This window comes from Myotis davidii, unplaced genomic scaffold, assembly GCF_000327345.1.
Source record: "Myotis davidii unplaced genomic scaffold, ASM32734v1 scaffold309, whole genome shotgun sequence".
Taxonomy (NCBI): Eukaryota; Metazoa; Chordata; class Mammalia; order Chiroptera; family Vespertilionidae; genus Myotis; species Myotis davidii.
In genome coordinates, this window is record NW_006383013.1 from 2,733,889 (window position 1) to 2,746,591 (window position 12,703).

At 59.0% G+C, this 12,703-nt stretch overlaps 1 protein-coding gene across 1 annotated transcript in view; it reads left to right on the top strand.

Moving 5' to 3' along the window:
- The window catches only part of VASH1 (vasohibin 1), a 17,819-nt gene extending 5,549 nt beyond the window's left edge, over window positions 1–12,270 (top strand). The window contains exons 3-8 of the mRNA XM_006778816.2: window positions 1,217–1,305; window positions 2,495–2,551; window positions 4,063–4,137; window positions 5,087–5,468; window positions 7,035–7,147; window positions 8,255–12,270. Coding sequence (XP_006778879.1) covers window positions 1,217–1,305; window positions 2,495–2,551; window positions 4,063–4,137; window positions 5,087–5,468; window positions 7,035–7,147; window positions 8,255–8,327 — 789 coding nt within the window. The 3' untranslated portion in view covers window positions 8,328–12,270. The remainder of the gene's footprint in view (window positions 1–1,216; window positions 1,306–2,494; window positions 2,552–4,062; window positions 4,138–5,086; window positions 5,469–7,034; window positions 7,148–8,254) is intronic.
- Window positions 12,271–12,703: the final 433 nt, after the last annotated feature.

Consider the following 12,703-nt stretch of genomic DNA (forward strand, 5'->3'; position numbering starts at 1 on the left):
CACCCCTGCCCCAGACTGACTCCCAACAAGCCAGCCCGCTGGCTCTATAAAGAGAAGCTGGTGGGGACCTGGGCCATGAGGGCGGGGCCTCTCTATGTGAGGAAGCCGCAGGCCACCCCACAGCTGGCAGTAGCCAAGGGGGAGCCCAGAGGAGTGGGACTTGCTCCTAGAAACCTGGTTCTTCTGCCCGAAGAAGTCTGTTCTGAGGCCTCAGAGGACCCAGCCGGGGCTCCTCAGCCTCCGAGGCCTCGCTGACTTGTTGCAGCCAAACTGCCAGGATTTGGGCTCTGAGGACCCACACCTGCATGGTGGCCCCTTTCCCTGGAGACCACCTGGTTGCTGAGGGGACGGCCTCAGGGATCTGCAGCTCTGGCCTACCTCCTCACAGCAATAACCTTGCAGTATCCAGCCATCAGGAGGCGCCTGCCGACGCCCCCGTCTCTCCCCTTCTGGGCTGCGCACTGGAGAGTCCCTCCTGGTGGGAGGACTGCCTGGTGGCCTGGCCACCGTGCTGCTGCCAGGTGTGGAGCCGGCAGGAAAGGAGGTTTTGAAGGGGAACCAGGGCTCCTGTGCCTCCATGAAACTCCTCCAAAGTGGCTAGACCGTGGCAAGAAGAGCCACAGCCAGCCCTGTCGCCCCGTGTCCCTCCACCTGCCACCACAGACTCAGTCCAGTCCCCGTAGCAGCTGGAGGCCTGGTCCATGTGCCGTGACAGGGGTGGGTAGCACTCCTGCCGGGGGTTGGGGGTGTTCATCCCTCAAGGAGGGCTCCCCCAGCCCAGGGCAGGCCCTGAGGGGATGGGACACCAGGTAAACCGGCTTTGATCCAGCACTTGAACCAGAACGAGCCCCACATCCAAACGAACTTCACCGCAATATTGACATTCTTGTTAAGCCTTAGAGTCGATGACTATTTAAAATCCCAAACAGTCGGTGAGTCAACCTGTGTTTTTCTAAATTTATTAAAGAAAACAAAATCGGAGCATCAGCAGAAGCTCCACATGAGGAATGCTAGTAAGTGCCGGGAGGGAGAGGAACGGCCACGGGGGAGGTCTGGCCGGAGCCTCCATGAAGGGTTGCCAAGGAGAGAGGCTCGGGGTAGGAGGGAAGGGGGGGCCCCCCTGGCATTGGCTTCTCTGGGGGACAGTCTGGGTTTCCGGGGGCTGGAAGCTTTGGGGAGCCTGCCTCTGTGACCAGGGCTCTTTCTCCGTCCCCAGATTCCCATACCGACTGTGCCTACGTTCCCGCCCTCCACGCCGGTCCCTGAGCGTCTGGAAGCCGTGCAGCGCTACATCAGGGAGCTGCAGTATCCTCCCGGTGCAGGGGCGACCGCCGTCCCGCTGGCCTGCGGGTCCAGAGGCTGAGCGGGGCTTGTTTGCAGACTGGGCTGGAGAGGTATCCGCAGAGCAGCGTCAGGCCATAGCCCAGGCCGCAGCTCACAGGGCATCTCAAGCCCCTGGAGTTGGGCAAGCCCAGCCCGTGCAAGCAAGCCAGGGACTGTGGTACGTGCCAGACCCACTCTGGCCACCCGCTTCCTTCTCCGTGTGATGGGGCAAATGTCTCCTGCACTACCTGCTGGCCGTGGCCCCGTCTAGGTCCACTAGCCCAGACCTCCTCTGCTGTCCATCCAGCCCAGCAGAAGGAGAGAGGAGAACTTTAAAGACTAGTCGTTTTAAAGGCAGCGGGGTCAGGCAGAAGAGGAACAGGATTTTATGCTCCAGGAGGTGACATCCACATCGTGGCATGTTCTCCCAGTTCTTTGCCTGTTTCTTCCCTGGCAGGGGGCCAGTTACCCAGCAATGAAGAGCTGGACCCCGAGCCCAGACCCCATGGGTTCCCTGCTCTGGGCCCCTCTTGCTCTCTGCCCTGTATGCCCTGGGTTCTCTCCCCCAGTGCCTCTGGCTGCAGGGAAGGCAGAAATGGAAGGGCCGGGCCCTAAGCAGGAGAAAGCCAGGCTGGTTACTGAGAATCGGATCCAGCTCTTCCTTTGTCAGTGGGGCAATTCCGGCCTTGAAACAGGAGGATGGCCCAGGAGCAGCACCCAGCAATGTAGCCACGCTGGATTCCCACCCCCAACCTCCCGAACCCGCCCCCCACCCCCGACACACACACACACACCAGCCTTTTCCTGTAGGTTCATGGTGCTTCCTGGCTGTCTAAGCCCAGCCACTTTCCCAGCCCTGGCTGGCCTGGCTGCCTGCTCCACGGCTCCCTTCCTAGGAGGAGAGGCCGCGGGAGAGCAAGGTGGAAACCACAGAGGAGAGAGGACAGAGAGGGGCCGTGTGGGGAAGGAGGGGCACATGTGCTGTGTCCTTCTCTCCCCTCCAGATGATCAACGCGCCCCCCCCCCCCGGTTCCTCTCAAGAAATACTTTATGGGGTCCTGACCCAGCCTGCACCCCTGGAAGTGCTGGGCCCCAGGGTCTGACGGATGGGTGGGGAGGTGGGACATGCTTCTGCCAGACCAAGCTGGGAAGCCCTTAACCAGCGCCGCAGGTACAATCACACAGGGACCCAGTTCTTTGAAATCAAGAAGAGCAGACCCCTCACAGGGTAAGTGTGGGCGTGCGGACAGTGCTCCTCGGCGGGTTGGAGCACCTCAGGGCCTTGGGTGGAAGCTGTGAGGCAGGCAGGGCCTCTCCCAGGGAGCAGGCCACAGGGTGTGACCCCTGCACCACCCCATCTCCTTCACCGCACACCGCAAGGGTCCCAGGATGCCATGAAGAGGAACTGGGGCCAAGATGAACACCGGGCTCCCATGCTGAGCTGGGGCGATGGGCAGCCCCCCTGCTTGCCTTGGGAATGACAGAGGGTGGCCCCAGGTAGAAGCCTGTGTATAAGCCTTATTGTTTTCTTTTTAATGAGATGAGCCTAGCAGGAGAGAGCTCCCCCCATTGCAGGGAACCTGTGGTCACCCCATTTGCCTCATTGGACTCTTCTGGTCATTTGGTACAAGGCCCCGTGTCTGAGCAACAGGGAGCCCTCCTCATCTCCCACTTCCTAACCCACCACCCAGTGTGTAGACCCCTGGCTGGCTTGGCCCTGTGGAAGCCCCAGGACAGAGGAGAGAGAGGAGTGAGTGCCACTTCCTCACTGGGCCTGGGGGGCCTGGGAGCTCCACCCAAAGCTGTCCATACACTTAAAACCCTGTGTTTTAAAAATTAATGTGGATTTTACATCTTGTTCCACCCACAGCCTGTCCATGTTCGCTTTCCAGTGAAGAATGCTTTAAGTGGCTTATTAGCTAAATTCCTTAATGACCCCCTGGTGGAATCCAGCCTCCCTCACCCTAAAAGCTTTGCTCTTGTCCTGTTACTGTGGAGTGATGGGCCTAGCTCCAGCATCAGTGGGTGGAGGAGTCCAGCACCGTCCTGGGCAAAAACGCCAGCGGCCAGGCTGCATTCTTAGACCTGGAGGCAGCATTCAGGGTGGAAGGAGGAGCCAGGCCTCAGGAACAGGCTGTCTTAAATGGCCTGAATTCCAAGTTCAGGACAGGCTGGGGAGTCACCAGGCTACCCGCCTGAGATGCATGTCCAGGACCCAGGCAGCTGGCCAGCCGTGGGGGAGCAGTTGCAATCAATTACAAGCTCTTTGGAGACACCAGGGTTGGGTCAGGAGCGTCCACCGTGCTCCAGAAGGGACAGGATCAATGCCAAGGTTCCCAGCATCCATGGCACGCTTTCCCACCGGCCCCACACCCCACTACAGAAGGCCTCCCCCACCCCCACCCCCACCCTCCAGTGGCTGTCAAAGAGCTGCCTGTGACTGTGTGCTCCATTCACGCTCCCGCCCCCAGAGGTCAGGAGCCTGGGGTGGGAGGAGGAAGTGAAAGGAGGGAAGGGAAGGGACCTCCTTCCTTATCTTAGTTGGCTGCCTCTTCTTATACCCTCTCTGGCTCAGGGTGGACCTGGGGGAGGGAAGGGAGGTTCTGGGCCTGAGTTGAGGCAGCTTGGATGGGAGAAGGACTCTGTTCTAGCACTTCTAGTCCACCTGCCCCCTCCGGACACTCCCCCACGGCAAGGGCTAGAGGCTCTGTCCTCATGACTCTGCCTCCCTGCCCCCAGGCTGATGGACCTGGCCAAGGAAATGACCAAAGAGGCTCTGCCAATCAAATGCCTGGAAGCCGTGATCCTGGGAATGTATCCTTCCTCAGCCCTGGGAGGGGGCGGGCACACTCTGGAAGGGGAGGGCTGCATGGCGGGCCCTCCCCACTCGCTCGCCCAGCACTCGTGAACTGGGCTCCAAAGTGAAGGGCTTGAGGGGTCTCGGTCCCCCAGGCCTCAGCAGCTTACTTGCCAGGCTTCCTGGGAAGCTCTCTTTTGAGTCACGTGGGTACTGTGACCCTGTCCTCTGACCCCTAGGTCAGGGCACATTGTCTCGCAGAGGCTACTGCGCCATTTCCAAGGAACAAACAGCCTGGGAAAGCAGGCTGAATGCCAGCATGTTGGCATTTCCAGGGCATGGTGATTTGTGAGGCTGATGGGTGGGATCTTTGGAATGGAGCTTCCTGCCTTTATAAAGGAACGCAAATAGGGGTTCTCAGTCATTCCTCCCAAAGGGCAGAGCTGGGACCTATGGCTGGGCCCCACGGTGGGCAGATAAGCCTCCAGTTAGGGCAGGGTCGGGAGGCAGGTGCATATGGCCAGTTCTCTGACCTGATTGGTTCATGCAGGAGCCTAGCCCCTTTTTTGTCATTTTCTTTTATTATAGAAAAATTTAAGCTGGTGTGAACATAGAACAATATAATACATCCCATGTGCCCAGACTCATTAGAGAGCCCTGAGGTTTGGAGTGAAGGACTCGCTATTAGCTGTTACTCTGTGAACGGTGCTTGACATCATAGCAGCAGCCACTAGTCACTGGGAGCCCTGCCCCTGAGAGATTCAGTTTAGTGAGCACCTACTGTATGCCAGGCGCAAGGCTGGACAACAGGATATGGAGGTGAGCAAGGCATGGTGTTAGGAAGGGGCGAGGGGAGGCGCACTCAGACCGCCCCTGGGGTGGAGGGCGTGCAGCCCCAGTCCTGCCCCCACGGGTTGGCCCTGCGCCTCACCGGGGCCGGTTCCTTAGCTGAGCTGACATGGCCAGTTACCTCACCAACAGCATGCCCACCCTGGAACGCTTCCCCATCAGCTTCAAGAGCTACTTCTCAGGGAACTACTTCCGCCACATTGTGCTGGGGGTGAACTTCGGGGGCCGCTACGGGGCCCTGGGCATGAGCCGGCGCGAGGACCTGATGTACAAGCCCCCCGCCTTCCGCACGCTCAGCGACCTCGTGCTGGACTACGAGGCCGCCTACGGCCGCTGCTGGCACGTGCTGAAGAAGGTGAAGCTGGGCCAGTGCGTGTCCCACGACCCGCACAGCGTGGAGCAGATCGAGTGGAAGCACTCGGTGCTGGACGTGGACAGGCTGGGCCGCGAGGACTTGCGCAAGGAGCTGGAGCGGCACGCCCGCGACATGCGGCTCAAGGTCAGTGTGGCGCCCGCCCTGCCCGCGCAAAAGGCCCTCTCCCCGGGGTGGAGATACAGGGGCCGCTGCTGCCTAGAGGGACACTCCTCCAGGGAATGCCATCACCCCTCACCCACCCCGCTGCCATCCCAGCCGAGGTGGGAGGGTCTGGTGGGTGAGAAGTTTCAACAGTGTCTTCGCTCAGCTCAGTGGTCACTATTGTTGAGACAGTCCCTCAGGCGGGCAGGCTGGGGAAGGCTCCAGGAGACGGCGGCAGTGAGCTGGGTTTGGGGAGAGGGCAGGCCTTGACACTTGGGGGGTGTGGGGTGCACTCCAGGAGGAGGATAAAGATCTCTGAGTAAAGATCCACTGGTGGGAAGTCAGGGCCTGCCTGGAGGGACTGGTGGGTTGGGTACAAGTGGCCTCCATCACCCCTGTGCATCCCCTTTTTTCTTTTCCTCCTACATTTAAAAAAATATATTCTTTTATTGATTTCAGAGAGGAATGGAGAGGGACAGAGAGATATCAATGATGAGAGAGAATCATTGATTAGCTGCCTCCTGCATGCTCCCTACTGGGGATTGAGCCCTCAACCCGGGCATGTGCCCTGACCGGGAATCGAACCGTGACCTCCTGGTTCATAGGTCAATACTCAACCACGGAGCCATCCTGACTCTTGACCCCTCTCACACAGGCCTGCCCTCCAGAAAAGAACTAGGAGGAAGTCAGAAAAAGAAGGAAGTCAGACCATGGGAAGATAATGAGACAGTAGTTCCTTCTGCTCTCCCCGCAGTGAGCAGGAGTGGGAAGGGCTGCTGCCCCCTGAGCAGGGGGGGCTGAGCTGCTGCGGAGTTTGCCCCTGAGCTTGACAGTGGACAGAATTGTGGCCTCTCCCTCGGTCCCCCTAGACTGGGGGTGCCTCCCCTGGGGCCTGCCAGGCCCTTCCTGGGGTTCAGCCCCTCCCCATTGCTCAGTCACTGCTGTGCTGTGATCTGCCCCTCCCCGCAGCCTGGTGCCAAAACCATGACCTCAGTGCTTTCACATCCACAGATGCTCCCCACAGCCTGCCCTGCCAGCCCGAGGCCATGACCTTATGGGTAACAGACCTTCCCCCAGGGCAGGAGCAGGCCCACAGCCAGCCTGCGGCTTCCGCTGCCCTGGGCTGCCTCCTTCTGTAGCGCTGGTTGCCCAGCTCCCTGGCTTCTGCTGCTGGAGGTCTTCACACCTTCAAGGGAGCAGTAGAATCCCAGCCCAAAGCTCAGACATGGGCTGCTTCCCCAGGTGGCACGTCTGCCTGGCATGGGTAAATGGCCCTTTTCTTGGGGGTCTCTTACCACGAAAGCTCAGTGACATCCCCCCCCCCCACATCCACACTATCTTAGGGGTAACTGGGATTGAGCAGCCTGCTGAGGACCCCCTGCCCTGGCAGCTTTAGTGCCTAGAGAACAGGTTTGGGGAGACTGGACAGAGTGGTGGTTTGAGCTTCCTGGGTCCACCCAGTGCAACCTCAGGGCATGTGGCTCCAAAGTGCAGGCCAGGCCGGCTCTGCGGCAGCCCTGGAACAAGTGTTGCTTCCTCCCCACCAAGATTGGCAAAGGGACCGGCCCTCCCTCCCCGACCAAGGACCGGAAGAAGGATGTGTCGTCCCCACAGCGGGGCCAGTCCAGCCCCCTCCGCAGGAACAGCCGCAGCGAAAGGCGGTGAGTGACGGGGGCTGGAAGAAGGCTCTCTCCTTTCCTCTCATCTTCTGGATCCCACTTCTTTTCACCCCACTTTTCTCATTCCCACTGTTCTCTTTCGTCCCCACTGAAGAGAGATGATTTGGGGCGGTGGGTGGGTGTGTTTATGTGTTGACACCTCCCAGCAGCGATGCAGTCCCATTTCCCCAGAGAAAGCAGCACCCACTGGCCCACTGGTCACCCTGGCCCCTGGCGAGAGGTCTGTGGCCAGCGTCTGTGGGAGGGAGAAGAGGAAGGATGGGCCCTGCCAGACAGAGGTTCTCCCAGAATATTGCTGGGAGAGGTGTGAACACCAGACAGCAGCAGCTTTGGACGTAACCTTTGCCCCTGCGAGCCTGTGGTGTTTACCTCTCTCTAGATCAGTGATGGCGAACCTATGACACGCGTGTCAGAGGTGACACACAAACTCATTTTTTGGGTTGATTTTTCTTTGTTAAATGGCATTTAAATATATAAAATAAATATCAAAAATATAAGTCTTTGTTTTCCTATGGTTGCAAATATCAAAAAATTTCTATATGTGACAGGGCACCAGAGTTAAGTTAGGGTTTTTCAAAATGCTGACACGCCGAGCTCAAAAGGTTCGCCATCACTGCTCTAGATGGCAGAAATACCCCAGTAAAATGCCAGGCCACCACCTCCGATTTGTCTCCTACCTGTCAGACTGGTTCTTGCTTTCACTACCCTGGTCATTCAGGAGCCACCTGTCTGGTAGGCTTTAGGGGCACCAAGCAGGCTTCCGATATCCAGCATCTTTCATTTCCATCTAAAGAACTGGGTCCCCTCACAGAGGTTTACACATGAAGCTTTTACAGCCAACTGTGGCCGGATTAGCTGACCTCCGGCAAAGGCCAGCAGCCTGTAAGGGATCTCAGGGACCACACTCTGGACAGCACTGGCCGCCCGGGATTCCAGAAGCAACTCCCACGCGGACTCTACTGCTGCATTCGGGCACCATGAAGAATGGAGCAGGGAGGTCCCAGGGGCAGCCTCCACTTGCTCCCTCCTCCTCCACATCCCTGAGGGACCACTCACCCTTCTCCTTCCTCTGCTCTCTCCTCCCTGCAGGCCTTCGGGTGAGAAGAAGCCTTCCGAGCCCAAAGCCATGCCAGACCTCAATGGGTACCAGATCCGGGTGTGAAGCAGGTGGCAGCACCCGGCCTTGCGCACTCCGGGGGGCCAGGATCGCCTGCCAGAACCAGCCTGGCTCCTGGGGAAGGCAGGGCTGGTGATGGGGCAGGTGAGCAGCGGCAGGACGAGCGTGTTCCCGCTCAGCCACCCAGGCTGCTGCCCCTCCCACGGGGCCATGCTCCTAACTTTGGGCGAGAGGCAGTGTTCTATTTGGAGTTTTTAACTTGACAACTACAGCTTACGGTATTTGGGAAAAACTAAAAATGTGACGGACCTGCCACTGGCTGGCAGGCCTGTGCTTGGGAGAACTAACTGCCGTGCGGCTGAGGGGAGGCGGTGCTGGCTCTGCTGGTTCCCCTGCCCCTGGCGACTCTGGGATGTGGGTCCATCCCACGAATGGGAAATCTCCAGCCAACAAGGCCTGCGGCAGGACGGCAGAGGGTGGAGGTGTTTCTCCACGTCCGCCTGCCCTGGCAGCATCTTGACACAGGGAAGAGGAAGCAGGGTAGGAAGCATCCTGGGAGAGGTCTGTGGCCCATCTCAGGAGCTTGACACAGGCGACACCTCCCCAAGGGCACGAGTCCACGGCCCAGGAGAGCCTTCGTGACCTTGCAGCCTAGACAGATGGTGCTCTGAGGACTGACACCACTGGCACGCCCTCTGCTGGGGGGCTGAGGGAGAGCCCAGGAGAGAACCTCTAGGGGAAGAGTTCCCCAGCCCCTACCCACTCTTGCTCAGCCCAGATCTGCCTCTTGCTGAAGCTGGGCTCCCTGCAGAGGGCTGAGCTGTGCCAAGGGCCCAAATTTGCACTGGGCTCAGAGTGATTGTGGGGACTGAACAGAGCTGGCAGGCCCAGGAGCTGTGGCTGGGGACAGGGTGGTACACTCAGGCCTGAGTCTGTCCCCTTTCCTCCCACATTCCATTACCTCAGCCCTTGTTGGGGAAATGAAGACCTGGTCAGAATGCTTGTGCCCAGGTCCACCTCCCCTCATCTAGCAGCCTGTTTAGGGTTGGGGGTCCCAGTTGATGATCAGGCCTGTTGTCAGGGAAGAACCTGAACAGCCGGATTTGCACAGCCCTCCCATCTGGCATGAGAGAACTGGCGGGCAGGTGAGAGGTAGTAGAAAGAGGCTGGTAGGGTTGGGGGAAAGTTCTAGAGTTTTAAGCAACCAGGAGGTGGAGGGCAAGGGTGCATTGTGGCCCCTGAGGAGGGGCAGAGTCTGAGAACTGGGGGGTGTAAGTGAGAAAAGGATTTGGGGGAGAATTCAGAGTCAGGCTGCTTTGGGGAGCAGTGAGTTCCCTATTGCTGGAGGGATTTAGGCAATGACTAGATGGCTACTTGTCAGACAGCGGTTGAGAGGATTCAGGTTATGGAAGGGTAGCTGGATGGGAGGACCATTAAGGTTCCTTTTAACTGAGAGGCTCTGATTCAGCCAGGGGCAGCTGTCATAAGGCTGCAGCGGGGCTGGGAGCCTGGAAAAGGGAGGACCAGAACTAGAGTTGTAAACTCAGATAACCTCACAGGGCCAGGCAGGTGATGAAAAGGAGGACTGCAGGGCTGGGTGGGGACTGTGGCAAACTAAAGAGGGCATAGGCCCCATTAAAGCGGCCACTGCTGCTCAGTTGTTCTCAGAGTGCAGGCCCTGCATTGCCAGATTTTCTGAGATTTTCAGAGGCCAGAACTCTGAATTTTTATGTGAAATATCCTGATTTTTAAATATCCTGCAATCAGTTCGGGGAATTTTAAAAACCAACATGAAAGAGAATGCCTATTTGTAATCTCTGAAGTGGAGAGCTTGTGCTGGGAAGGAGTGCACGGACGTGCTTTGAGGAGGGAAATGTGGAAGTCCTAGGCTTGCCAGGGCTGGCCAGGCCAGGGCAGGGGCCTTGCTGCTGCGGCTCCCGAGTGGGCAGCGTCCCATGTTCCTCACTCTCCCTGCAGACCAGACACTCACCAGAGATACATGGCTGCTGTGTCACCAGAGGGGGTGGAGGGGAGGAGCAGGAGTGCAGTTCTCAACCTGCTCCGGAAGCAAAGAAAGAAGAAGGGAGGGAGCAGGTCTGCTTTGCTAATGGGAGCGTCCATCAGGAGTGGCACCAAGGGGCTGGCAGCTCTTCAAACCAGCAGCTCTTAGCCCAGAGGCAGGCCCAGCAGGGAGGCCAGCTGGTCAGTCACGGGGGTTCCTCATGGATCACTGGTCACTGGCGAGGTACTTAACCTGCCCCCTGGTTACACCTCAGCCAGAGCAAGTCGAGGGCCACTGTGACCGCTGACTTACTGTCCCATCCCAGCTCTCAGGGAGTGGGGTGGTGGTCCTAATGTCGCCACGTTCACCTGAGACGGAGATGGCTCACTTGGGAGGCATGAGGCTGAAAACGAGGCCATTTCCGGGTCTGGGTGTGAGTGCCTCGTGCAGGCCGCTCAGCAGAGAAGTGGCCCCACCTGCCCCAGTGGACCACAGGGCTTGAGACACACGAGAGGGAGCTGGGAGCTAGAAGCTTGGGTCAGGAAAACAGGGAAGCTGCTTCCAGCACAGAAGCCTGGAAGGATGCTCCAACCCACAGGTTCCACCACAGAGCTCTGGGAAGAAGGAAGCAGAATGTAGTCCCCACCCCAACTGCTGTCTGATCATTCTAGCTGACAATCCCCAGCACTCCCCGTCCTGGCAGAGGCCGGGGGCCTGTGGAGACCACCAGGGATACAGGGGATGTGGATACAGTGGTGCTTTTAATTTATTTTTAACTTTCTCATATGTAGCAACCCCTCCGGGCATGTTTACACAGGCTCTGCTTCCTGGGGCTGGCCTGGCTGCAGTTTCTGGGGAGGCAGAGGCAGGGACTTTGAGGCCTTAGTCACCATCCTCAGTATCACCTCATCTCACTTCCTGTGAGGACCAGCAGCCTGGCTCCCCCTGACTCAGGACTGCCTTCCAGCTCTCAGTCTGGGCTCCTCTGCCCCTGGGGTGTGGGCTGCTGGCTGAGGGGTCAAGGTGAGGTCAGAAAGAGCTGCTGGATGAAGGTGGGTCAGGTGGGGTGGGGGTGATTGCTCCCCAAACCTGGCTCCTTGTGCTTGGTGCCAGGAAACTGGGTTTAGAGAGCCTGCCGACCCCCCTAACTGCCAGTCCTCTCCCTCCCATGGCCTCAACACATACTCACCCTCACCCATCACACCAGCCACCCCATCCTTCCCAGGCCTGGCTAAGTGGGGAGCGCAGTAGCCCCAGCCCCGGTACAGTGGTGAAGCCTAGGGCCAGGGGGCTGAGGAGCAGAGCCCAAGGAGCTGTGTCTGCTTTGGCCCTGTGATCTCACACCCCACCCCTCCCAGCTGGGACCTGACTTCCTGGCTCGGGGATGGGTCTCATTCAGGTCAGTTGCCTTCCCAGAGGCCTGTGTGCGCCTGGGCCTCTTGTCTGGGTGGTTTTCTGGCTTAGCCACAGAGCATCCCTGGCCCACGCTCTGGCCCCAGAGCACAGGGAGGTGAGAGCTGGGCCGGCCTACTGATGGCGTGGTCAGCTCCGTGGTGTTCACAGCCCCACTTCCCTTGCTCCCAGTGAGAAACGGAGGTCCTCCGAGGAGTGTGGGGAGGAGTGTGGGGCTGGAGCGGGGAGGGCTGCCCGGGCCGGCCGGGCCGCCGTGGTGCTAGCTGCGGGCCCGTCAGTATTGACCTTCTCACCGGTCTTGGTGCTCCAGTGCCCAGGTGCACTCTTCCATCAGATCTGACGAGAGGAAACCGGGTGCACGTGGCCCAGGCCCGGAGATGGCGGCCGACCCTTTCCCTTGAGTTTGTGTTGCGCTGCGTGTTGTACTAGTTTTGTCCTTCCTCTTCTCATATCAGTATTGCGCCTCCCCGTCCACTTTTACGCTTTGTCTCATTCCTGTTCTCACCCTCCCCCCGAATGAATAAAGTCTCCCCAGCTCCTGCTGCATGGGCTGGGCGGAACCGGGACCTGCAAGCCTTGTCTGCTTTCCTCCGGGAGCCGGGGCTGGTGCCCACCCGTCACCACTGTCGGCCTCGGCGTCTCTGGGAAGAACCTGACGAGAGGTGAGGGGAGCCCCACAGCCCCCACAGCCAGGATGAAACTTCAGGGTTCCTAGTCTGCCCCCTCAGCCTGCTGAGGCCAGAGAGCTCTTGTCAATCCTAACTGGGGAGACCTTTCCTGCTGGCTGTAAGTGAACCCCTTGTCCTTGGCACAGCCAGCCTGGTCCCCACAGGGAGGATCCGCTCCGTTCCAGCCCTGCTCTTCCTTTCCTCGTCCCCAGCAGTCAGTCCCCCCAGAACAGAGGAAGGGTGAATGTCCTCCTGGGAGATGAGGTTATTTCAGGAAACCATAGCAACAGGGGCCTGAAGTCCTTCCCATCACAGTTACCAGTGCAGAATCTATGGCA